A 26,328-nucleotide genomic window follows, 5' to 3' on the forward strand; every position below is an offset into this window, starting at 1 on the left:
CGGCGGCGGGCGGCGGCACCGGGAGCGGCGTTCGGGCGGAGGAGGGGCCGGCCGCCATGGCGGTCTCCGAGAGCCAGCTGAAGAAAATGCTTGCCAAGGTAACGACGCGGCGGGGGCACCGAGAGCCCCCTCCGCCGCCCGGCGCGTCGGGCGCGCCGCCCGCTGGGCCGAGGCGGCGGCAGCCCCAGCGCGGCGCCGGGCGGAGGGGAGCGGGGTGCTGCTGCGGGGCGGCCGCGGCGCTCGGCGCCTGCCGTGGGCCAGCGGCGGAGCGGGGGCCCCGCGTCTCCGCGGGCCCCGGGAGCGGTCGGCTCCCCTTTCCGTGTCCCTCCTCGCGGGCGGTCACGGACCCTCGCCCGCCTGCGGCTCTGTCCCGGGCCGGCACCTCGCGGGGAGCTCCGCGGGCGGTCGCGGCGACAAAGCGTTGTGTCCGGCCCCGGGAGACTGGAAATGGAGTCAGGCTGTAAAGGAAAGAATGGCGCGCCGCAGCCTAAAGTGTTTCCTTGTGTATAATCCTGCGAAACTTTAGTTCTGGGTCAGGACGTTGCTGGTAGAAGCTGAACAGAAACCATCTGCCTGTCCGAGGCTGCCGGGCATTGCAGTGCAGCGGAGCTGCGGTGTGGCTTGTGGGGTTGTGTAGCGCCGTTTGCATTCGCTCGTTAAGTTCAGACGGAAGGCGAGTTCGGCTTCATGGACTAGGATGAGGGTGGAGGTTTTTATCGCCCTTGTTTAAGGAACCAGAAAAATGTCTTGGAAAGTAAATCATTGATCACTGAATCATGCAGAGCCATGTGTAGGTGTGCCACTCTTCGGGTGAAAACCGGGCTTTGTCCAGCACCTGGAAATGAAAACCCTTGAGGGTGAATGCTTCAGGCGAGTTTCGGGTTTGTTCGTGGGGATTTAACAACATTTAATCATTGTATTTGCACAATATTAAAATGAAATACAATAGGGGAGGATCTGATCAAAACTGAAGAAGCCTTATTAAAGGGTCTTTCACCTGCATGGAATCGTAAGCAAAGTTTTATAATCAGCTTGAAGATGAGCTGAATACTGACACCGAGTTAGCAGATGAGATCACATATGTATTTGTATACACCTCTCTCCTCTAAATGAGTTACTGCCATGCCACAGAAGAAACAGAATTTAAGATAGTCCCATGTCCTCTTTCCTCCACACTTGCCCATTTTATACCCCCAGTCTGACTTTCTGTAGGTAAGTTCAACGTGCAGCGTACTTAACAGCTGTTGGAAAATGGAGTTACTATTTCACCTCTTTATTTTTCAGAAACTTTCCATTCTCTAGAGGGAAGCTTAGTGATATTTCACGTACGAATAGTTCAGTGTGTGAGATAACAAAGTACTTAAGCCCTAGTTTGGGTGAACAGAAATACTTAATTTAACTTCAGGTATTTACCCGCTGTCTGATCTTGAAAAGCTTCATCTCTCTGTGGTCTGTTTCCTGATGTGTAAAGTAAGGAGGATGCATTTGCCATCTGAGAATGGCGGAGGAAAAGAAAAGTTTAGAAATTAAGAATTCAAATTAATCAGTTTTACTTGCCTTTGTAGAAGTCACTATGATCTTCTATTTTCCAGAGAGATTTTGACATTTCTTGGAAGTGCTCAACTACTTACTGTATGAACACAGGTAAAGGTTGTCTTGTAATGTTCTGGTATTCCTTAGGATGGAAGAGAGAAATAAGCACAGAAGAGTATACTTTGGGCATTAAATAATAAAAAAATTCTAGAATAGCCATTTTTCTCATTAGGAGAAACTTCTTCATACGTCATTTTAATATGCAGAACTTCAGTCCTCTCTAGTTATCTGGATCTAAGTACTTAAATTAATAGCTGGAGTAGCACTGAATTTTGCTTGTGGCAGTAGCTGGAATCTTTACAACCTTATCTCTACTAAGTAATTATTCATGACTTAATGTGAAAGCTATTTACAGCAATGCTCTTTTTCTTGGTTTCAAGAGACATATTTTTTGATTTTCATGTGTTGGGGTTGATTTTTAAAAGCACGCCACACAACGAAATCTAGGATTTATCAACCACCACGTACCAGATTCCCAGTACGTCTGCTGAGCAGGCAGACGTTGTTTATTTGCTCCTTAACTAAACTGACTTGAGACTCTTGTGCCGAAAGTGGAGTGAAATCCTGACTCTGAATCCTTGTGCTTGTTAGGAGCTTCTGTTAGTGGAAGCCAGTTCTTTTTTTAATAGTGATTATGCCAATCTTCTTGAGCCTATATCTTGTACCATAAGGTACGCTCCTATAAAAAGACCCCTCTCTTACTTTTTTAAGTAGCTGCTGACACGCTCTCGTTCGCGCTGTAGTAACACGCTGAGCCGTGTGGGGATGTACTGCCAGTCTCTAGGCTGGCCTAGCCCCAGTTTCACAGACCTCTGTCTCCGTGTTCTAGCGATGCCTGGTACCTGTTTCTCACTTCTGCTAGGTGTTGGGGAAGGAGGGAGGAATTTACTCAAATGCTAGCAAAGCGCTCTCTCCTCTGTCTAGCCCCTCTCGCACACTGCCAGTCCTGCACCCGCTTTCTGGAGGAGGCCGAGATGCTTTGCTGCAGCCCTGCCATCAGAACAGCATCCAGGGGCTGCCCTGACCTTCTGCCTGATTGACCTCTCTGCTGGCCCCTCCCTGCACACGCAGGCATCCCTACTGGAAGGGTTGCTTCTTTTTTCCCCCACAGATCAGTGTTTTGCCTTGGTAATTTCAGGAAGATAAGTCACAGCATCCCCTAGAGCGCAGGTGCTTTTTGTAGACTAAGGTAGCGTTACGGGAAGTGGCATGGGGTGTTCATCTCTGCTTATTAAATAGGAGTTATCATGCCCAGGAGTAGCGTTCTTGTCGATCTCTGTAGATAATAGGAAGAAGAGTTAGTTTCTAAGCTTCACAACTCCTGAGCGTTTGTCGGAGCAAAGGTGCCCTTTACCTGTGGCACCATGCTTGGCTCTTGGATAACGTCTGAATTAATGCGTTCAGATGTTGTTAACATCTGCATGCTTTAGGTATCGGACATTTCATTGTGTTGGGCCCTCTGTCTTGCTACCATGATTGAAAGGATGCTGCCTGTTTATATTCCTTAAGACATCTGAAGATTGCAAATTTTTTAAAATTGTATTACGATTTTTTTTAATTGTATTATGATGAAAACATTGTCACGAGACTATATTGTTGGCTTTTGTTTTTAATGGTAGTTATTGGGAGGAATGGGCACAAGGTTGAAGAGCTGCACCACATGGCGAACCAGCTCTCTGTTGCCAGGAGCATCTCCTTTGTCGTCTGCGGATTATAGTGCTGAGACTGTTAAATTCTTAGTAGTGTGTTTTGCAGATCTGTGCTATGAGTGACTCCTGCTCCTGATAAAAGGAAGAGGGCAAAGCCAGTGTGATTACTGATAGCAGCATGCCTTGAAATGTCTGCTTTCTAGTTGATAAAATACGTGAAAATACTGATCAATGATTGATAAACACTGTGGTGCTTTGAAAAGTGCTATGAAAGATATCTGTGAGGTTCAGATGATGGCTGACTGTGTATCAGGAATGTTCAAAACGTCAGTCTATTTGTTTGGAGATGTGTTTTTTTGTGGTTGGTTTTTTTTTTTTAATATCCACCTATATCTCATAGGTACTGTTGTTTATGGTAGAACGTGAATGAAAATGCAATAGCTTTCCCCAAATCACTTGATGTATGGATTCTTATTTAAGACTAAAAGCATCTTAACACCTTTTTAAAGTTCAGTGAGTTATATAGGCAGTGTTCAGGTAAGTAATATGGGGAAATAAATTCTTATTCCAAAATAAGAGTGAAGAAGTCCATATATCAATGTAAACTCTCATAAATGCAGTCTATTGGGTAAAATAAAACCAAATTAAGTTATACTGAAAATTTAGTCTCTGAAGTCATTCTTTCTCTTTTGTTTTCCAGTATAAGTATAGAGACCTAACTGTACAGGAAACGACCAGTGTTATTACTCAGTACAAGGACCTCAAACCTGTCATGGATTCATATGGTCAGTGTGGGCATGAAAAAATTTTTGTTATTGAATTGTTGATGGTTTAAATACATCAGGTGGGTTTTTTTTTGGGGGGGAAAAAAAGGAGAATAAAACTAGAAAACTTAATTTGAGTTTCTCTTCTTGATCTTTGACATTGATACTTCCTTAGAAACACAGCTATTTTCTGAAATAACCTTTCTATATGACTGAGTCTGTCTAGTATTCCAAGAAGTGCTGCATTTTTCACAGCTTAGCTTTTAGTTAATTCCTCAGTGATGCCATATCAGTTGGTGTCCTGAGATTGCTCTGACTTACAAATTCAGCTTTGCTGTCATACAAAGATATTTTTGGAGTTCTATTTAGAAAATACTGTAAGTCAATAAACAAATTCTTCATTGAAAGTGAGTAATTGTGACAGTCCTTAAGAGTATGAAGAAAACATAGTCAAGTATGTAGAAAACTGGTATGAGGGGTTTTGTAATGTAAATTAACAGTGACAGTCACTTTTTGTTAGCTGTTTTAAAGGCTCTAAATAAATTTGACCGCCTTAAATGAAGGGGATATCTAGGGTCACCTTCAGAGGCTGAGGGCATGGTTTCACCATATATACGCTGAACCATCAGAGCTGCAGAGGTCATCCTCCTTCTGATTGCTTTTTTTAACTCTCACCTGTGGGGTTCCTCTTTGGGCTAATTTGTGTTACTAATACACCATCAGAGATTTTGTAGTCTTCTGCTTTCTAAATTACAAATCTGGATTGAGAAGTCTTAAGAAGGAACATGGACAGGTAAAAGATTAGTTTTAACTTGAAAAGCTGCAAGCCAGCCGCTGTCACAGAAATAAAAATTCATGCAGTGACTGGAGAATCAAGAACAATAGTGAAAGGACTGTGGTTGGAATGGCGTACGCCACGGTGATGATCAGAATTCCACATAGCTCCGAGCTGTAGCAAGAAGCCCATTTGTGTTACCCAACTCTTTCTTAGCTACCTCTGAAAGGCTGAGCACAGAACCACTTACAGGTAATTGATACTATTTGGAGCAGTGAAATGAGCAACAGGAAAATGATTACATTGCTGTTGAGATAATTTTCATGTTTATGTTAATAATTAAATATGTACCTCTGTTTAAGTCCCAACATGTTCTACCTGCCTTTGCAGAACTTTGGCACCAAAAAATGGTACACAATAAGCTACGTTTGAAGTGTGACTAGAAACTTTCAGGTGAAATTAGGAAAATAAAAGCTTTATTACCAGAAGTTGGTTTATTCAGCCAAGAATAATCGATGGGATTGAAAGGATAGGAAAACTAAATACAGCAACTCAGTACGTGAAGGTTAGGGTTCCTATGCAGTTTGTGAACTAAGGCTAAGATGTGGCAGTGAGTTCAGTGCTATGCATTTCTTCCGAGTATTACTGTTCAGTTAAATTACCTTTACTGATTATGTATTAAATGCCTATGGCCCAGTAATGCTCTGTATTCTTGCTGACCTGTTTGTTTTGGGAAAGCATAGACAGTTCTTTCTAATCTTAAAATGACAAGGTGGGTTTTTTTAGTTCAGATTATCTTTGCAGCAATTTGTATGATTTGCAGTTTGTATCATTCCAACATGTTTTACTTGGTCTCTGAATGAGGAAACAGTTTTTTTTGCAGTGAAGGTAGTTTGACAATAATTAGTCATTCATTTCTCAGGAGTGGGTGATTCATAAGAAGTTAACCTGACTGTAGACAATCATTTGCTAGTCCATTAATGTGCAAGAGCAGAACCTTTCAAGCTGAGTTTATATATATATATATATGTAACTTCTGAATATTTATGCTAATAAATAGATGGAGAATAACCTAAACAGAAATTAATGTAGCAAATATGTTTGTTTTAAAAATATTGGTTGTTCCCTTTCAGTTTTTAATGATGGCTCTTCCAGGGAGTTGATGAGCCTCAGTGGAACCATTCCTGTGCCTTTCAGAGGTATGCATTTATTATTATCATCACTACCATTATTTTCCCAAATTACGTGAAAAACTATTTAGATTTGTCCCGTTCAACTTCACTACTTTAGTGATCACTATTTTCTTGAAAATCCTTTACCTGCCCAAAGTATAATATGAATAGAGAACCATTAAAGAAATGGTTCTCTATTTTTGCTGTGGAATAAAATTTTAACGTTGAGCATTGCTTCTTCAGTCCTGTACAGCTCTAGAACGTCTGTGTTCTTCCAGTACTGTGCGTTTTTCAAGCTTCCCAATTGAATGAGTGTTGCAAACCATTTATTGCTGCAGCTAATGATAATTCAGATTAGGGTCTAGTAATGTTGCATTGTAGAAAAAATGAGATAATATATTAGTGGTAGATTATAACTGTAAGTCAAAGTTAAATTGTTCTTAAAAACGTGGAGTTCATAGCCATATTGTGAGGTCTTTGTTTAATGTTATTAGTAGATTTGGACTTTGGCATCTGACTCTGTGCAGCTGAATTTACCAGGTTTAGGAGGTTTTTTTATAAGTCTGGATACAAGAGGACAGTTAAAGAGTTGGAATAACTTTTAAAGTCTTTCAAAATATCTCTTCTAGGTAACACATACAATATCCCAATTTGCTTGTGGCTGCTGGACACCTACCCTTTCAACCCCCCAATTTGTTTTGTTAAACCCACTAGCTCTATGACAATAAAAACTGGGAAGCATGTTGATGCAAATGGAAAGATATACCTTCCTTATCTCCATGAGTGGAAATACGTAAGTATAGGGAACTCGAAATCCTCAGCTTGCTCAGTTCTGCATTCCTTTAGATAGTTGTATCATTTTTAACAAAAAACAATCCTCTTTATTTGAGGTATTAACCCCTTTTTTTTTTTAGTGAAAACAACTGCTTATTATTTGTAATATCTTGAAGTTCAGGACGTTGCCTTCTGTTGCCTGGTTAGTTGCATCTTTAGTTACAGTTTGTCTGATTAACCAGTGCAGCACAGGCATCCTTCCCTGGCAGGACACCAATATGAAGACCTCGAGATAAGAATATTTACAGAAGGAAAATTATAAATTCTGTGAGACATATCTGGGCTGAAGTTAATCTCTGTGACTAAAATGGACTTGTATGAGCCCTTGGACTTCTTTATGTACAAGTCCTGGAGCTTCAAGTATATGGATACATTTGCTTTACCAATAAATAAAGGCATTGGGTAGTGCAGGCCTCATAGAAGTTTTGACCAAAACACAGACTTGTAAAGAAGATAAAATGTGCTGACAAGCTCAGAAGAATGGTACAAGATGCATAGTTCTGTAAAAAATTATTAACAGGAATAAATTTATTAAGCATGGGTGGTAGTTCGCATGGTAATAGTGGAAGAGGACTGCCTGGATCGGGATGTAGGTCTTGCACAAGCAGGAGGGTCATCTATGATACGGGTGATACAGAATTCATTCTGATTGAGAAGTTGGTGAAAATTGAGTGGATTACAGAGCTATGAAAATTTAGAAGTAGGGTATTTAATCTGGTGCTGAATTCATGCCACTTGTCCTTATTTTGACAAAATGAAATCATGCCTATATTAACTGTAGTTATAAACTGAGAAGCCTAGTTTAGCTGTATTTGAAGGAAGTTCGTGCCACTTCTTAGTGGGTTACAGTGTTATTTCCATTAGCCATTCTGAACCTGAGCAAAATCTGTGTGCTGTATGAAATTGAAATGTCTGAAAACTGAATGATCTGTATTTTTTTCATCTTGGACGGTGGATTTAAGTTTTAAAAAATTATTATAATCCGTCATTGCACAGTCATCGTCAGTCATTTATTGCCCTGCAGTTGATATGGAACCATGTATTACCTAGTGTATTTTGAGTGTAAACACTACTGCAGCTGTATTTTGCTCTACCATTTTGAACACTAGCTGACTGGGTTTGGAATCTGTAAAGGAATCAATATAGGAAGTTAAATATGCATGTATGTATATAAAAATTTAAAAAAACACAAACAAAAGGATGACTTTTGAGATCTGATGGAATGGTACCATTTTGTTGCTATAGTCAGTAAAACTGTCTGTTAACAAAATTAACAACTTTTGATGTGTTTACCCTCACAGCCCCAGTCAGACTTGCTAGAGCTGATTCAGGTCATGATTGTCGTGTTTGGTGAGGAACCTCCAGTCTTTTCTCGGCCTACTGCTTCATCAAGCTACCCACCATACCAGGCAACAGGCCCACCAACTAGTAAGTGGTCACGGCCACTAATTTCTACAAATACTCCTACTAATATTCCAGAGTGTATTGTTGCTCTGCATAGATTGTCAACAAACGATGTATTCTGCTCTAGAGTGACTTTCTATTGCTGGCTAATGAATTCACCTGTCCTTTACTTGACCTTTTTGAACTATGTTGGAAGAATGTGTGTGTGTTTTCAACTTTTGGAAGGGAGGGAAAAATCAAGTTTGTATTTAAAAAAACAAAACACATCATCCCCCTCCAAGCCCCTCAAAACAACCAGTAACCTGTCAACATTCAGAGATAACTTTAAAAAGAGGCTGTTCAGATAACTTTGTATCTTATTTTTTTTGGCTTCTGGTAATATAAGTCCATCTGTTAAGTTTCCTGCAACCATTGATTTCATAAGCAAAAGCATACTGCTTGTGTTTCCTATGCCTGTGCTCCTGGGTTTTGTTTGTTTGTCGTTTTTTTTTTTAATAATTGCTGACTGAGTATGAAAAAAACCTGCCTTGTGATTTTTCATCCACATCTGTTGAGTTGGCACTCTGACTTAGTAGCCATTCTTATTTTCTTGCAAAAATTCTGAAGACTTGTTAAAGTCTTATTTGTTTAAACTTCTGGAGACATCTCGTTTTAAAGAGTGGAGATGAGTGAATAGGGGACAAAGGGGAAGCAGGAAACAAAATCCTAGAAATTCTTCCAAGAGGAGACTCTGCATTGAGTGGAAAAAAAAACACAGTAGAGTACATCTACGCAAGCCAAAACTGGGACAGGAGGGGAGGGGGAGCAGTTTAGCTGCAGGTTATTTAATATTACAGCAGTTCTACATTAGTTTAATGGTAGAGTGACTGTATTGGGTGTTAGATATTTTTACTGTATTTTTAAGGCTGTGTCTGTTTTCTATTGAAATACAGCTTTTATCAGATCATAGTGTTACATCTGCAAAGCTGAAGTACTGTTCATTACAACTTGCAGTGGAAAGCATTTTTAACAAGGTCTTAGGTTCTTAACACGTGAGAAAAGGGGTAGCAAACAAAAATGGCACCATTAGAGATAGCTAAAGGTAAGTGGTTGGGACTTCTTGGCTTGTCCAGCGCTAGCCAGCTATAAGAGCACTAGATGATTCTGCTGTTCTGATTTTCCAGGAACAGTGGGTGTCAGTGTAAGTACAGTTTTAGTAGAGGCTGTGACCTGTATTGTACTTTAAGGAAGGACCAAACACACTCAATTACTCTTGTAGTCACTCCATGCTAGCATAGCTGAAGTAATTGTAGTGGAAATGTTTCAGGATTTTCCTGAAACAGGAATATAGCTACTTAGTTTTACTAGTGTAATCAGTTTTTCCTTATTTTGCAGACGTGTAGGTTTGGTTTTTTTGTCGTTTTAGGGTTTTTTTAAGTCTTAGATATGCGGTTCAAAAAAATATGAAGCCCTTTTTAAAAAATTGAATCATTTGAAAGCATTCAAGGATGAAAAGAGCTTAGCGCTCTTAAAAAAAAGCTGTTTGATGTAATATTCCTAAAACAAATTACTGGAACTGTGGAATAAATACATTCAAAACATAATTTTTATAATATAATTGTCAAATTTCTAAGCAGAAACTTAAAATTGCTAAGAGTATTAAAGCCTTAGACATTTATATGTGCTGATAAAAGGGTTTTTTTAGAGTATGTCAGAAATTACTGGATAAAACACGATTGGATTGTTAAATAGCTAATCCACTGTTGTAAAGTCTGGCTGCTCTCAAAGTACTTGAATTTTACACTCATTATTTAGTGAATAGAGAACAATGGCTACATTGGAAAGATTATTTTCTTTTTTCAGCTGTTATATAAGACATGGAAACAGCTCTTCAGGTGTGTCATCTTTAATAACATGCCATTTTATTGAGTCCCCTAGCTGCAGAGGCTTTTTCTTATGTAGCCACATTTTACTTGGCACAGCTACTCATTGTGGATTTTTAAATTGATAACCATTTTTATCTGTTAGTTTGAAGTAATGATTAAGAAAAAAAAATAAATTGAAAGGTGTTCTAGCCAGTTGTTCTAAGGAATGTGTAATTGACTTCAATTACAGTTCTTATACTCTCCCTTCAAACAAAATACTCTTGAAGATATTATAACCAAAGTTGGTAGGTAGAGGTATTATCTTCAGAAATGCAAAATTTGCCTGTGTTTTGTGAAAACATGCTTGGGTACAGAAAGGAAATTCTAACTCGTCCATACACGGAGTGAAGGTCCGCTGCAGTTTAGTCCTTCACGTGTTTGGAGGGGAAGCAGCTGCCTTGGTCAGTTGGCAGCGAGATGGCTCGCAACAAACGGCTGCGTGTATCCCTCTTGCCAAGCTGCACAAGAGCAGCGTGGGAAGTGTCTGGGAGCGTGGTGAGAAGTGATGGTGTTGGGATGCAGGGCACACGTCGCTGAGGGCCACAGAAGGACTTCTCTTACTCTTGTTTCATTATGTTATACTGTATTCTTTGTTCAAGAATATTTTGAAAAGCATCTAACCGTAGCATAAGTACATCTCACTGGTATGATCTTAATAGATATTAAACTTCTGACAAGTAAAAATATACAAAATCATTATTTTATTTAGCTTCCTATGTGCCGGGCATTCCAGGTGGAAAATCTACCTATCCAGCAGGAAGCACTCCAAACCCGAGGTAAGGACCCCTTTAAACCATCATCATTTACATAATAGACAATTTCACTGGATAGTATCTAGTCTTATTTGTATTTTCTTATGGAATATTTGTTGTATAGTTATCGTGTTAGCAGGTGTTTTCTTTTTTACGTGAGGACTGAATTTTTGTCAATAATCAAAAGAAAGTTTGAGAAAGATTTAGCTTTCTTAGCGTTGCTTACTTCAAATGCAACGTACTTGGGTGGTAAATATATTTTGAAAATTATTACCTAACTCCCAGACGTCACCTCGCTTCACTCGCGGAACGGATTAGTTTTTATAAGGTTGATACATTTACATGCTATAGAAAGAAATGTACCCCTACAAATTGTGGGTTTTTTTATTATTTGAAGGGCACAAAATTGTTTTAAATGCTTTTTATTAATATAAAACAAAAGTTTTGCTTTAAGAATATTATATAGTAGTTTGGAATACAGCTTTTGCAGAAGACTTGCAGGTCTGTCTTAGCAAATACTAACGTGCTTTGTGCTGCCCCCTAGTGTGTACCGACATTTTTTCACATCATACTTAATTCTTTTTATTATTAATATCCTTATGTCCTGATTTTGTGTTAGGAGCATGTGAGGCATTTCTGTATGTAGTATATAACATTCTGATTAAAAAAAAAAAATTAAAACCCTGTAAGCATTGGAAATGCGGAATGTTATGTTTTAACAAGTGAAAAATGGAGATTTTGCTCAGTTCTTACGGCAAGTCTTTTCCTCTGAAAGACGTTTTTTTTAAAGTGATCTGAATGTTTGTACAAGAATGAAGAATAGAAGAACTATTTTTAAAATCATATAATTTATGAATGAACAGAAATATTTTTAAGAACTATTAAATTTGCAGTTATCTGGAGAGGCACAGAATATGCTTATTTTATATTTTACATGTTTTCTTGGACCATTTTTTTTACTTACAGCCGTGATTAATATTCTGCTGTATGCAGGTGTTTGTCAGTGTAGTACTGATTAATTTGAGTCCTTGTTTCAGTTGATAGTAAATGTATTTTAGAAAGGTATTGTAGACCATCATGTTATACGTCATCTTGCAATTGTTTCAGTGAAAAAATGAATAGTTTTGCTTTCCTTCATCATTTGGAGCAGGGCTGAGAATTTCTGGAAGAGTTTCATCTTGCAACCATATTTTGCACAACATTTTTAGGTTTACATAAAGCAGTTAAGCAGTCATCTTGTTAACTGTTCTCATATTTTAAAATATTTAATATTTACTAGATTGAAATTGCTGTTTGTGAGTTTGTAGCTAGAATAATTTCTTTTGGATACTTTTGGGGTTTTGTATGACAAGTTAGAAATTGCATGGCAAGATTAAGAGATTGAAGGGAATTTGGAATGATCCAAATGCTTGTCCAGACAATAACTAGATGGAGTTTCAGATAAAACGGTATCTTCTTAAATCATACCAGAAATATGAATTGTGAAAGATGTTACTATGGATAGGAAAAGAGAAAAAGTGTAACTTAGCCTGCAATTTAAGCATTTTATTATGTAAACAAATGTTCAACATGGTGACATAAAGATAATATACATGGATGATATTTTACAAATAGCTACGTAACATTAGCATATCTCTCTTTGTCAAAGCAGCTACCCAAACTATCCTTATCCAGGTGGTGTTCCATTTCCAGCAACCACTAGTGTTCAGTACTACCCTTCGCAGCCTCCTGTCACTACTGTTGGTGAGTAGCTTTGAAAGGATTTCTCTGAAGTGAAGCTTCCCTCTGTAACTGATATGTAAAGAAAGGCCATGTAAAAAGGAATGTATTGTTCTTAATCTGACCCTCAATTTAAAAAAAGTTAATCAAAGGAAGAATAAAATACATGTTATGTCCTTCACCTTATATTATATTCAGTGAGAAACTTGGTAAATTCCTGGTTTTGTGCAGTGCATGGTGTGTGCCCTAGGAATGTTTTGAAGAACACTGCATGTAACCACCTTCAGTTTATTTCTCAACCTTTAACTGTAGGTGACTTTTGATTGTCCGAGTTGCTCTGCGTTCATGGTCTTGGTTTATAAAAGTGGTTTTGTCCTCATTTAATCATCTACTGGACTCACTGTATTTACTCTTGGTTTATTACTTTCTTTACTCCAAAAGTTGTAGCCAGTCTAAAGCAGAGGTTTCCAGCGCATTTGGAATGAGCTTCACCGAGTTTCTCCAGCATCTTCACTGTTGCTTCTTAATGGTCCCTACTTGTTATTTCCTCCTTTCTTCCCTTCAGCAGCAAGGTCTAGGGTGTTAACACGTACCTTTTCCCAGTCTGCTGCTCCATGGCCCTGTGCTGGCAAAATACACGAGCTTGGTTTCCACTCTGTGCCTCACTTCCAGTATGTGTGTAACAGATTTGGAACCCGTGATGAAGGTCATCTGGCTAAGTAGGAAGTGGGTGCAGTAACTTTAAAATTGGATGATGGTCCTTTTGGAACAGTTATATGGTAAGAACTTAGATTCTTTTGTGGCCTGATTCAGAGTATCAGTCATTTATAGTCTCTTGCCCCGTAATTTAAAAGTGCATCCATAGGTTCTTATTTAATGTGCGAACTCCCAGTTATTCATACACACTCTTCCCTCTGGAACTGTGTGTGGTTTGAAATTTTCATTCACACAAATGGGAAGAAAGCAAGTTCACAGCTTGATGAAGGAAGATAAATGCTTCTACTTTACTCTTAAGTATTTGAGGATTTGTTCTGTTGTTACAGAATTGGGAAACAGCATTAAGTTGTATGTTGTAATCTTCTTATGCCTGATCCCATCCTTTGTGTCCACGTTCTTTCAGCCTTCTGAATTAAAGTCTTTTTTGGAAGTTGTTGGCCGTTTCAGTGGTTGTCTCCACTCTGAGGTGATGTGTGCCTACCATGCACGCTGCAAGAAAGCTGCTGACCCTCTTAAGTTGCTCAAACAGTACTCTGTGTTGGAGGGCTGTAGTTGGGTCCTTGAGAGTTGATGGTCTCCACTGGTTCTCATGTAGGGAGGTGACAAGAACCTTTCTAGGGAACATGGATCTTCTGCAGCATCTTTCTTAAACAGATCCAGTTTTGCTTTTATGTGGTAGAGAGTTAATTTAAAATATAGATATGTCCTATTTAATTTCTTTCCCTCATTTTCATCCCAGTGAAGATGAAAGGAGGTGAAATATCTGCCAAATATCATAGAAGGCTCAAGTCCTGTGTTAGATCATTTGATACCGTGTTGTAATGTCAGATTTTGTGGTGGCAATTTAACATTAGACTGATTCGTTTGATGCAGCTAGGTAAAAGTCATAGGCCTGTTTTATATGGTTTCTCTCTTGTGCCAAATGAAATGCAAACATGTCTCTTTAATCATCCACTGTATTTACCGTACTGTTTGGTTTTTTACAGAACAGTATTTTTTTCATTCAGCTACAGGTGTTTATTTCCTAAACAGATTTCTTGGCTGTGATTTATTCTGATAGTTTATTTTGGAGCATGTCAGGTGCTACAACTGGAGAGTTTTGTGTGGGTGGTGGTGGGGTGTTTCCTGTAGTGAGCTTAGTTTGAACTGAATGAAAATACTTATTCAGAGTAGCTTAAGTTTTTAATAGTAGCTGTTTTCTCAAGCAGTCCTCAGGCTTTTTCTTTCTGTTCAATCATCTGCCATTAGTTACCTTTCTGATGCAGTTACTAGTTTGATGATTCCATAAGGTCACTCCTGAAACCAGACTCTGCCTCGTAAAGGTTAAGGGTTTCAGTGCTCTGGATTTAATGGCTGTGTGCCATAAAATCTTCCCCAAGCTGGGCTAATTATGGAAGTGACAGAAAATGCTAAGGGTTCATGCTCTTTAAGAAGATACAGAAAATCTAATTGAGCTGTATTAGAATGATCCTTTATATTTTCAAAGACCTCTTTCCTATCTGTTGGCACTTCTGTGTGAACTTTCATTGTGTTAGGTGTATTGTGATGGTTTCTTTTCTTTCTTTCTCTGTCCTCCTTTACTGTTAAAGAGAGCCTTGTATAAAATCTCCCTGATTGAGGGATATCGGGGGGAAAAAAAGTAGATGGTTCATTCTGACTTTGTGCTAGAGAATAATTTATTATGTAAAATAAACAGTTACTGAAATCATGCTAATGCTATTCTTGAAGTGAAGTCAGGCTTTTTTGGTTTGATTTAGAACATCTATGTTTACAATTGTCTTCTCTAAAAAGGAAGTCTTGGACAGTCAATAAACTCCTTGTGCCAGATAGTTTGACTGACTTGGTTTAAATTTTAGTTCTCAGTGTAGAAAGTACTGTTCTTTCCTTCTTTTCATAAGAAGCAGCAATGAAGAATTTCTGGGTTTGTGTGTTTGCTGCCATTTGGCAGCTTCTCTTGCTGATTCTAGTAGGTAGTTAACCAAATATTGAAAATTACCTTGTCGACTGGAAACAGTGAATTGCTTAAGACAGAACTGTAAATCAGATTAAGTATTGAGACATTTATATTTTCATAAGTCTATCTTGGCATCAGTGATGATTAAACCAGTCTCTCCAATAGTAAGTAGCTTATTTTTTAAAAATTGCACGTATTCTGGTGCAATTTATACGTAAGTAAAGTGCTCACATTAGTAATTATGGAAACCTGATGTTTTCTTGATTTTTAGAAGAATTTGATGGATTAATAACCATGATGTGCATCTTCCCATAGTTCCTGTCATGTCATTTGCATAGCTTTATTTTTCCAGATACCTGACTTAATGTAGGTTTTGTGGACAGGACAGAGTAAAAAGCTGTGGGAAAATAACTGAAATTGGGGAAAAATGAGAAATACGCTGCCTGTGCTTCCTTGGGAAAGGGGCAGACTGGTCAAATTGACAAAGGCTCGAGGTAGCCCCCCGTTCTGTCCTCTATTGACACGATATTGTGTCTTAACATGACAAAAGCGTAGGGAAGAGAGAGGAATTTTTGCAGTCTTGCTCTGTTAGCAGCAGGAAGTCCAAAAAATCCTCTGAATGTTTTCAATAATTCTGGGGTGTGCAGTCTTGTCAACAACAGTTTGCATTTGTTAGTATGACAATACCAACAGACACTCCAAATAGAAATTTTTTTTGTTTAAATTATGATGAGACCCTAACAGAAAATTGTTAAGGTTTTCCATTCAGATGCTTATTTCTAAAGGCAGAGGTTAGATTTTTAAACTGTGTTCTGGATTGTTGCTGATTATCAGGAAGATATCCATCCTACCCTAAGAACACTGTAATGCTGAAATTTCACTAAACAGCCCACCCTTTCCCAAAAAAGTGTAGTAAAATTATTGTAATCTTATTTCTGACTAATAGTGGTTTAGTTAATGAGTACTATCAATAATGTATTCAAAAATACGTTTATCTTAGTGTAATTTGCTCTGAAAGTATCAATCTTTGGACTGCTGTGTTTAAATGGCAAAATTAACATATGGTTTGAGTTGCTTGTTTGCTTTTGCCTCTCCTGAGGGCCTGTGATTATTAAGAAGGGTGAAGAAGTCGATTGGATTTCAGCTGACTTGAGACACTTTTCTGAACCTTTGGGAGGGGAAAACAAAAGATACGCTAACGATTTTGTCTTTAGCTATGTAAGATTCACAAGAGCCATGATGAGTGTTTTTCCACTTTGTACTTTTTTGAGATCTCAGGTACTGGGAAATATGATGTAGGTAATGCCGTAACAACTTTACGGGTTTGGTAACCGTGTCTCTGGGTGAAAAGATACTCTGGTAAAATTTCTTTTTGCAGATTTTCTTTCCAGTTACAGAACTTTAAATCTCTCTGTTTCATCCATAAAAGTTGGAATGTTTAGGCGCAAAACCTGCTATAATTCTTGCTGCTTTAGTAATTGTTACAACCCAACTGAAATTTACTGATCTAAAAGATGTGAGGCACAAATATGGGAAAACTGAGACTCTCCAGTTTTTCTCGTAGAAGAATGGTTGGTTCGTGATAAATACACGTACAATTCTGCAACCATTAGCCACTTTAGATTCTCAAGAACAGTCTAAATTTCCTGATCTGCAGACACACAACACTTTCTGTGGCAGATATCAAGGATTTGCCTTTCTATTTAGAAAGGTGTTAGTGGCAGTCTCTTGAAGGTAGTCTCGTTGAAAGGCTGATTTGAAAAGTGATAGTAATATTCAGGCTTAAATGCAAAAGCCTCTCATGCTTCAGAGGGAGAGGGACTAATGAAATGTATTAGAAAATTTGTTTTCTTCTGTTATGTTTTGTAGTCTTGCTGCACTGAAGTGTGATTTAATAAACTGAAATTACAAGTTGTACCTAGCAATCAAAACAATCAAAAAAGGTAGCAACCTCAGTTGTTGTAACTCAGTTACATAGCACTCTCAGTTGCTGTTTAACTGTAACATTGATCATTTATAGAAGCTAGTTATATAATACTGGAACAATATTGGTTGGTAGTTCGTTTCACTACTACTAAAATCACTACCCTTGAGTTTCTGGGCACAGATGGACCAAGTGAAACTGGCAAATTGGTATACCTGCCGTCAAACTGTATGTCATCATCTTTGTCTTACACTTACCTAAAATAGCTATGCTTGCTTTTGGTAGAATCAAATTATACAACTTAATTCCACAGAATTTCTGTATGCTTGACTAATACTCTTTATTCAATTAACATTAAAGAAGTATTTTATCCAGAGAGTTTTTGCAGGTTCTTCATGAGTGCCATTACCTAATTTTATAAACCGTGCTCCCCGCTACCCTGCTCCAATTACAATACCATCCTGTAGAAGTTTAAAAAAAGAAATGGTAGGCCCAGTGTAACACTGAACATGCATCTAGAAGACTGCCATCTGATTTTAGTTTGCTTCAACATATCCATAAACCATATGCTAATAGGATTGATTAGCATTTGTCTCTCTGCTTTATAATCTTCTCATAAATGTTGCTTGTTAAAGTCAGATGACTTCAATAACAAATGTTCTATATTAATGCTGATTGTTTTACTGCCCTCCCATACCTGCCCTTGGATGGCTGAATGATAATAATTGTGAAACCAATTGGAAAGACTAGATGATATTGTAACTTTTTAATCACTTGATACTGTCCAGCAATTTGTTGCTTAAACAGACGCTGCTATTAGATCTTCGTAAATATAAAAGGGAAGCAGTTAAGATCTTTGAAATTATTTTTGTTAGCTTAGTGTTAATTGATTTTTATTAACTGTAAAAAAAACAAACCAACCAACCCACAAACCAGTAATCGGTAAGCCTCAAGATAAAAGTACCTTTAATCAAATTCACTATCTCAAGCCACCTGTTGCATTAATTGTGGTTGAGTACATGTATCTATTAATTTCTATAGAGTTTACCAGAAATTTATTCTTCTTTTAAATACTCAGACTGACAACATTTGTAGGCTTCAGGAGAAATAGTTGACTCATTTTTAAATTCAAGGAAGACTGTGAATATGGGAACGGTAAAGTGAATGAATGGATGCGTACTCTTAAATTTACTTGTATATGTCTTAATATGTTTTATCTCACTGTGGTCTCTTCACTGCTTCTGAAAATTATTATGGAAAACAGCTTATTTTACTGTCTCGTATTGCTAAAGTACATACAGCAAGTTAGCCACTTTTTTTTTTTTCCAAATTGGCTTTCTACTCAAGCCAGTGCAGAACAGAGTTAATTTTATGCTTGTGAATTTTCTTGCGCAGGACCCAGTAGAGATGGGACTATCAGTGAGGATACCATTCGAGCTTCCCTTATTTCGGCAGTCAGTGATAAACTGAGATGGCGGATGAAAGAAGAAATGGATCGTGCACAAGCTGAACTCAATGCCTTGAAGCGGACAGAAGAGGATCTGAAGAAAGGACACCAGAAACTGGAAGAGATGGTAACTCGCCTGGATCAAGAAGTGGTAAGCTGAGATGAAACACTTGCTCTGTATCTGAATATTCCTAGTAGTGAACAGAAGTATACGATTAATTCAGTATTAAGCATTGGTAGAAATATCAAAGCTTCCAGTGTATTGCTTTTTAAATATATGTTCTCTTTGCAAGTTGAGGTAGGTGCATGTGTTCAGGCTGAAGCAAGTCAGAAATAGCAGTGATCATAAGATCATTGTCCTGCATATATCTTAAGAATGTCATTGTTCAGTAGCAGAGGAACAGTATTATTTTTCTCCATCCTCCCTGTGCAAGTTGTCAGTGTTGTGAGATTATGTCATAGTTGTGTCTCAGTTTCTGGATAATAATGTGGAACAGCAGCACAGGAGAACATTTCAGAGTCTTACTGCAGAGACTGATTTCAGTCACAGCCTCCTTGTGTAACCTGCAGACTTTTCCTTTCCCAGAGAAGAGTCTCCCCTACTCGGCATGCTCAGAAATTCTTGCAGTTTTTCCACGTCATCCACTTAGTCCATCTGCTCCTTGCATTACTGCTCAGGAGTAAGATTTTGGAATTGATGAGCAGTTTCTGAAACCAGCTCAGTGCTTAGATTTGCTTTAAAAAAAAAAAAAAAAAAAAAGAAATTATTAATAAGGATAGAGAACAGGAGATACCATAATGTTACCGTATAAATCTATGATGTACCCACTTCAAATGCGGTGTGTAATTCTAGGCTTTCGTATCTTGGAAAGAAAGGACATAATGGAACTGCAGCTGTTTGATGCAAAGGCAAGAAGGATGATCCCGTACATCAGACACCTTTCATATAAGACATGACTAAGTAAGCTAGGACTTCAGTCTGAAAAAAAGACAGTGAGGACAGAGAGAGGGAAATATCTTAATGGTCTGTATGGCTTTGAGTGGTATGAGGAAAAACACAGTGGTGTACAATCTCTTCCAGTGTGTTAGCTGTGGGACATGAAAAATGTCAGGAGGCAAATTCGAAAGTAATAAAGGGAGATACTTGTCATGCAGATGTGGTTAAATTGTAGCTTTACCGTTAGTGGGTAAAGCCAGCATGTTTTGTTTCCTGTCAATACAGTTAAGCGTTTGTGTGATCCATGCTCAGCAAACTTGTATAGGAACTTACTGCAAAAGACACATATTTTCCAAAGAAAATAATTATTTTGGCTTTGCTTTTATTATCTTTAGCTAGTTTAAATGGTTATTTTTCCTTATGTCGCACCTTCACTTAAGACTGGTAGCATGCCTTCTCTACAGATATAAATTGGTAATGGATTGACATTATCTAAAACAGCCTTTAGTAGAGAAAGAATCAACTGGCATGTCTAAAAATCTTTCATCTTGACAGTTGTATCACAAGAAGACATTCAGCTCTGGAGACTAAGAAATAAACAAAAGCATCTTAATTGTTTTTAGGCTGAAGTTGACAAGAACATTGAACTTCTCAAGAAGAAGGATGAGGAGCTCAGTTCCGCCTTAGAGAAAATGGAAAGTCAGTCAGAAAATAATGACATAGATGAAGTAATTATTCCCACGGCACCACTTTACAAGCAGATCCTGAACTTATATGCAGAGGAAAATGCAATTGAAGACACCATCTTCTATCTTGGGGAAGCGTTGAGACGTGGAGTGATAGATCTAGATGTCTTTTTAAAGGTAGGTTTCTTGGAATGTTTTTAAAATGTGCATTTTAAATGTGTTTAAATACTTTCAACTCTTTTGTTCAGCTTATTAACGTTAGTGATTTCTCCACTGAAGAGGACCCTGTAAGAACATGAATACTTGTATGTTCAAACATGAGTTTTAAAAGAGGAATTTCAGAATTAAGATAAAAGACCAGTTTTAAAAACGTTATAGATATGAAGTCATTTATCATTAGATGGATGCAACAGTGTCAGAATAAGCTTTCCATTGGTCTTGCATCCTAATTCTGAAGAAACTAACTTTAAGGGTAATGGGAATATTCAGACAGCTTTTCACTTGCAGTCTATGGATGCATCTGCAGAGGCAGCCAGTGGCATGTGAAACTTAAGGATAGCCTTGGCTGCAGTGACCACGACACAGTGGAGTTCAAGATCCATGGGGCAGCAAGGAAACCATTCAGCAAGCTCTGTACCCTAGACTTCAAGAAGGCGGACTTCGGCCTCTTGAAGCACCTGATGGGCAAAGTGCCGTGGGAGGCGGCCCTGGAGGGACGAGGGGCCCAGGAAAGTTGGTCCACATTCAAGGAGCACCTTCTCCAAGCTCAGCAGAGGTGCATCCCGACGAAGAACAAGTCGGGCAAAAAGACCAGGAGGCCGGCGTGGATGAGCAAGGAGCTCCTGGACCAACTGAAAATGAAGAGGTTAGCCTACAGAGGGTGGAAGCGGAGACAGATAGCCTGGGAGGAATACAGAGAAGCTGTAAGAGTGACCAGGGATCAAGTGAGGAAGGCTAAAGCCCTAAAGGAATTGAATTTGGCAAGGGATATAAAAAGCAACAAGAAATGCTTCTATAGGTATGTAGGGGACAAAAGGAAGTCCAAGGAGAACATAGGCCCCCTCCGGAAGGATACTGGTGCTCTGGTTACCCGGGACATAGAGAAGGCTGAGGTACTCAATGAATTTTTTGCCTCAGTCTTCACTGGTAAAGCCTCTTGTCTTACCACCCAAGCTGTGGAAAGAACTAGCAGGGACTGTGAGGATGAACCACCGCCCACTGTACTTGAAGACCAGGTTCGAGAACATCTGAGGAACTTGAAGGTGCACAAGTCCATGGGACCTGATGAGATCCATCCGCGGGTCCTGAAGGAACTGGCGGATGAAGTTGCCAAGCCACTGGCTATTGTATTCGAGAAGTCGTGGCGGTCTGGCGAGGTCCCCGATGACTGGAAGAGAGGGAACATAACCCCCATTTTTAAAAAGGGGAACAAGGAGGACCCGGGCAACTACAGACCGGTCAGCCTCACCTCTGTGCCTGGCAAGGTCATGGAGCAGATTCTCCTGGGAACCATGCTAAGGCACATGGAGAGCAAGGAGGTGGTGGGTGACGGCCAACATGGCTTCACCAAAGGCAGATCGTGCCTGACCAACTTGGTGGCCTTTTACGATGGGGTGACAACATCAGTGGACAAGGGTCGACCAATGGATGTCATCTACTTGGACTTGTGCAAAGCTTTTGACACTGTCCCGCACGACATTCTTCTCTCTAAACTAGAGAGTCATGGGTTTGATGGATGGACCACTCGGTGGATAAGGAATTGGCTCAATGGCCGCACTCAGAGAGTAGTGGTCAACGGCTCAATGTCCAAGTGGAGACCGGTCACGAGTGGCGTCCCTCAGGGGTCCGTGTTGGGCCCGGCCCTCTTCAACATCTTTGTCGGTGACGTGGACAGTGGCATGGAGTGCACCCTCAGCAAGTTCGCCGATGACACCAAGCTGTGTGGTGCCGTCGACACGCTGGAAGGGAGGGATGCCATCCAGAGGGACCTCGACAGGCTGGAGAGGTGGGCCCGTACCAACCTCATGAAGTTTAACCAGGCCAAATGCAAGGTCCTACATCTGGGTCGTGGCAATCCCAGGCATAAATACAGACTGGGTGGTGAATGGATCGAGAGCAGCCCTGAGGAGAAGGACTTGGGAGTACTGGTGGACGAGAAGCTCAATATGAGCCGGCAATGTGCTCTTGCGGCCCAGAAGGCCAACCGCGTCCTGGGCTGCATCAAGAGGAGCGTGGCCAGCAGGTCGAGGGAGGTGATTCTCCCCCTCTACTCTGCCCTCGTGAGACCTCACTTGGAGTACTGCGTCCAGTTCTGGAGTCCCCAACATAAGAAGGACATGGACCAGTTGGAGAGGGTCCAGAGGAGGGCCACGAAGATGATAAGAGGGCTGGAGCACCTTTCCTATGAGGACAGGCTGAAAGAGTTGGGGCTGTTCAGCCTGGAGAAGAGGAGGCTCCGGGGTGACCTTATAGCGGTCTTCCAGTACCTCAAGGGGGCCTACAGGAAAGATGGGGAGAGGCTGTTCAGGAGGGCCAGTTATGATAGGACAAGGGGTAACGGTTTTAAAATAGAGGGAGGTAGGTTCAGGTTGGATATTAGGAAAAAATTTTTTACCATGAGAGTGGTAGAACACTGGAACAGGTTGCCCAGAGAGGTGGTGGATGCTCCATCCCTGGAGACGTTCAAGGCCAGGTTGGACAAGGCCCTGAGCAACCTGATCTAGTTGGAGATATCCCTGTTCCTTGCAGGGGGGTTGGACTAGATGACCTTTGAAGGTCCCTTCCAGCCCTAACCATTCTATGATTCTATGATTCTATGTTAGAATTGTAGGGGGGAAAAAAAGCCATCTAGTTTTGTGTCTCTAGCAGAGACGTTCTTAGGCAATTTGTTCCCTTTCTTTGCTGTCCTTAATGCTGAAAGTTTTCATAATGTCTGATTTAATAACCTTCCTTTATATTGAACTTATGTGCCATGGTGATGGCACATGAAATAAAAACAGATCAGTTGTTACTCTGAAAACATTAAAAACACTTTTTAACGTCAAATAAAACTGCACAAAATGTTTTTGTCAGAGTAATTAATGTTGCCATTGAATCTGGAAAGATTAGTGCGCAGAAGTGTTAACAGTCTGTACTTGGGCCATTGGGTAACAAGAGTTATCAGTCCTTCCTTTTTCTAACAGCTGAGGTTCCCTCCAGGTTACCACTTCGGCTTTGCTTTTAACATCCAGGGTACAATGCACTACATAGAGACACATTATTTCTTTGTTATGTAGCTTGCTAGTTCTGTGTATCTGTTGTTAAAAGGACTATTCTCTGCCCCATGGGAAGCACATTAGTCTGACTTCACCTTGCAGTACCTAGTACTGCTTTTCTCTTTGACAAGAATATGTGCAGAGTTAATAATTAAAATCACAAAAAAAATATACTATAGTGTTTGTATTTGGCAGCCACCTGCAAGTCATTTTAAGCCAAGAAAATGCCATTTAGTAGAATAATGCATTTAGTGTTTCCAAAAAACTAACATCCTTTTTTGAGTCATGGAATGTGTCATGGTTTGAAAATTAGTATTGCAGTAGAACTAAGATTATATCAAAACTTTCTCAATAACCAGCTGTTCTTACTCTTTCTTTCTGCAGCACGTACGTCTTCTGTCTCGCAAGCAGTTCCAGCTGAGGGCATTAATGCAGAAGGCGAGGAAGACTGCTGGACTCAGTGATCTCTACTAAATTCTCAGACTTTAACTGGGAAATTAGATTTCCTTATGAAGCAGCCATTCTCTTGATATTTCTCTTAATCAGTAGGTGCCCAGAATAAGTTATTACATCATTCAAGTGTAAGATATTTTGAATCAATAATATATTTTCTTTTTGGTAAAGACTAGCTTTTATTAATGCACTTTCTATCTCCTGTAATCTTTGTGCTGGTGGACTTACGCTGAATAAAACTTGCTGCATATTTTCTTCCTCTACAGAACTGTGTATGATGCACTTTTTTTACAAGCAGGCCTGGTTTATGCAGTGTCAGCTTAGCCATACTTTCACTTTACTTCTGAGATTTGGGAGGTATTTCAGTGTCCCCAACTGGAAAAATGCACATTTCAGTGTAACTAAGCTTTGTTGTGACCAGCGAAAGCTGCAAACTCAAAATTTCAAGGCCCTTCTGGTTGACATCCAAGGATTGCTTTCTTGGAGCGAGTTTAATAACTGTTACATTGACTGGCCTGTTCCACCAGCAGATCATGGTCACAGTGGAGTATTCCTTATGGTGCCTTATGAAACCTTGATGTGTATTGCATTTTTCCCCTAGAAAATGCTAGGAAAAAGGCTGTTACTGTTGGTGTTACATTACCTGCTAGGCAGAAAACGCTACATACCAGAATGCCACAGGAGGCCTGAGTTCTGGCTGTGTTAGCTGAGACACAGCTTGTATCAACAGCCTAGTGGTTATACACTCCACTGTCAGCAAAAGAGGGTACATTGTACAGAGCATCTCCAACTGGGAGTGCTGTAGGGATTCATGGTGCTGCTCTTACCACCTCTCAGCAGCATGCTGCTGTTCTCCTCCATTTGGTTTTGAAGGCAGCCTCAGCAAAGCTAGCTTGAAAACTGAAGTTTCTTGGTCTCAGTGCAGTAATCAGCAAGGCTCTAACAGACATTTGTCTTAAGGCTTTTCATGTTACCATTGCATCTGAAGAGATTAGAGTTCATATTGAAAAGCTGGGCAAGACTTCACGTAGTAAAAATTTCAAGTCCTGGGGATCTTCTGAAAGCTTTGAAAATGGCTTCATACCATCTTCCCGCATCTGCAAAAACCATGACTATTCATAGTCACTATTGCTATGTGCTCTCTTTCCAGGTGCTATTTTCATCACATGGATCTAAGAGAAAGCAGTACAGTAGCTACAGCTTTTCCTCTGTTACTAAAGTTGCTTCACAAGCACTTCCAACTTACTTCTCAGAACCAAGTTATTTTAGAGTATCACCAGCTGCAGTCTGTATTAAAAAAAAAAAAATCTACCCTGGACTTAATCAAGTGATCTGTTTCCATTCCTAAGCTACATGCTGTGCCCTAATGTTAGAAAAAGCTAAGGAATAAGGCCATTTGCTCTTCATTGTAATAACATATATCATTAAATATTATTAATGACAGAGAAGATAAGTAATTCTTCCTTATCTAACTTACTATGGGCTTTGAGGAGTAACTTTGGTGGTTGTTTCTATGCATGGTTGTTACTCCAGAGGAGATGTGTTTCTGTGTTTGGCAGCAAGTTGACTTTATAAATGTCACATACTTGATGTGGAGGTATTTCTTCCTACATGCATTTTTATGTTGTGTACAGGTAAGGAAGATGCTACCTTTGTCGCATTGTTTCTCCACTCCTCCAACATCATACCAGTAGAGCTTGTTTCTTAAGATGAGAATTAAGTTTTAAGTTCTGAGTGCTTAAATACTTCTGCTGTTTTTTATTCCTACCTGAAGACTCTCTTGTTAGGAAGTTCATTATGTAAATATCTGGAGCTGTCAACAGAGTAGCTGCACACATAACATAATTACATAGGTGACTGAAGAAATAGAATTGTTTGATTTAGATGGGTACAAGTGAAGTCCTATAAAGAAAAGCAAGGAGACAGAAATAACAGTTTGTGGTTTATTTGGTGTTGGAGCTGGTACTATAGTTGGACAGTCACTGACTTGTTGCATACAGAAACTTTGACATTTTTTTAACATGCTCAGGAGAAAAACTTACAACTAGGCTGATATAGTACACAAAAATAAGGTTCTCTAAAAAAAGTATTCACAAAAACTCCAAAGCAGTGTCAGGAAAATACATTTGGACCTACCAACAGTGAAATATTGAAGCTATTCAGCTGGCAGAGAAGGCTGGTCAATTGGTTTGACAATCCTTTAACTGCAAGAAAATAGTCTTTGGTTTCACATTGTGTAATAGTTAGTTACTTATTGTTCTGAACCAACATTAAACAAGATGAGGAAAAGGCAAAGGGTTTCCTAGGCAGTGCTGCTTTGAATGCTGGATTTCTGTCACACCACTTCACTGTACAAGACTGACTAGGTTATCTAGCTCTGGCTAAGAACA

At 39.4% G+C, this 26,328-nt stretch overlaps 1 protein-coding gene across 2 annotated transcripts; it reads left to right on the forward strand.

Annotated features, from left to right (window-relative positions):
- Nucleotides 1-24: 24 nt before the first annotated feature.
- TSG101 (tumor susceptibility 101) lies at nucleotides 25-24,211 on the forward strand. 2 transcript variants are annotated; one of them, XM_086614188.1, is made up of 10 exons: nucleotides 25-98; nucleotides 3,943-4,027; nucleotides 5,915-5,980; nucleotides 6,583-6,746; nucleotides 8,089-8,215; nucleotides 10,805-10,871; nucleotides 12,496-12,590; nucleotides 18,557-18,759; nucleotides 20,169-20,408; nucleotides 23,870-24,211. In XM_086614188.1, exons 1-10 carry the CDS (start codon nucleotides 57-59, stop codon nucleotides 23,957-23,959), a joined length of 1,179 nt encoding a protein of 392 aa, XP_086470314.1. In that variant the 5' UTR covers nucleotides 25-56; the 3' UTR covers nucleotides 23,960-24,211. The 2 variants fall into 2 exon arrangements, with proteins under 2 accessions (XP_086470314.1, XP_086470315.1); XM_086614189.1 differs by having other exon boundaries at nucleotides 12,499-12,590.
- The last annotated feature ends 2,117 nt before the right edge of the window (nucleotides 24,212-26,328 follow it).

This window comes from Tauraco erythrolophus, chromosome 6 (assembly GCF_009769465.1).
Source record: "Tauraco erythrolophus isolate bTauEry1 chromosome 6, bTauEry1.pri, whole genome shotgun sequence".
Lineage (NCBI taxonomy): Eukaryota > Metazoa > Chordata > Aves > Musophagiformes > Musophagidae > Tauraco > Tauraco erythrolophus.

Excerpts from the sequence above, each read along its gene's own strand:
- TSG101 (XM_086614188.1), top strand. The coding sequence starts at position 57 with ATGGCGGTCTCCGAGAGCCAGCTGAAGAAAATGCTTGCCAAG. Across the intron at positions 12,591-18,556 it reads GCCTCCTGTCACTACTGTTG|GACCCAGTAGAGATGGGACT; the intron begins GTGAGTAGCTTT and ends TTTCTTGCGCAG. Across the intron at positions 18,760-20,168 it reads CTCGCCTGGATCAAGAAGTG|GCTGAAGTTGACAAGAACAT; the intron begins GTAAGCTGAGAT and ends AATTGTTTTTAG.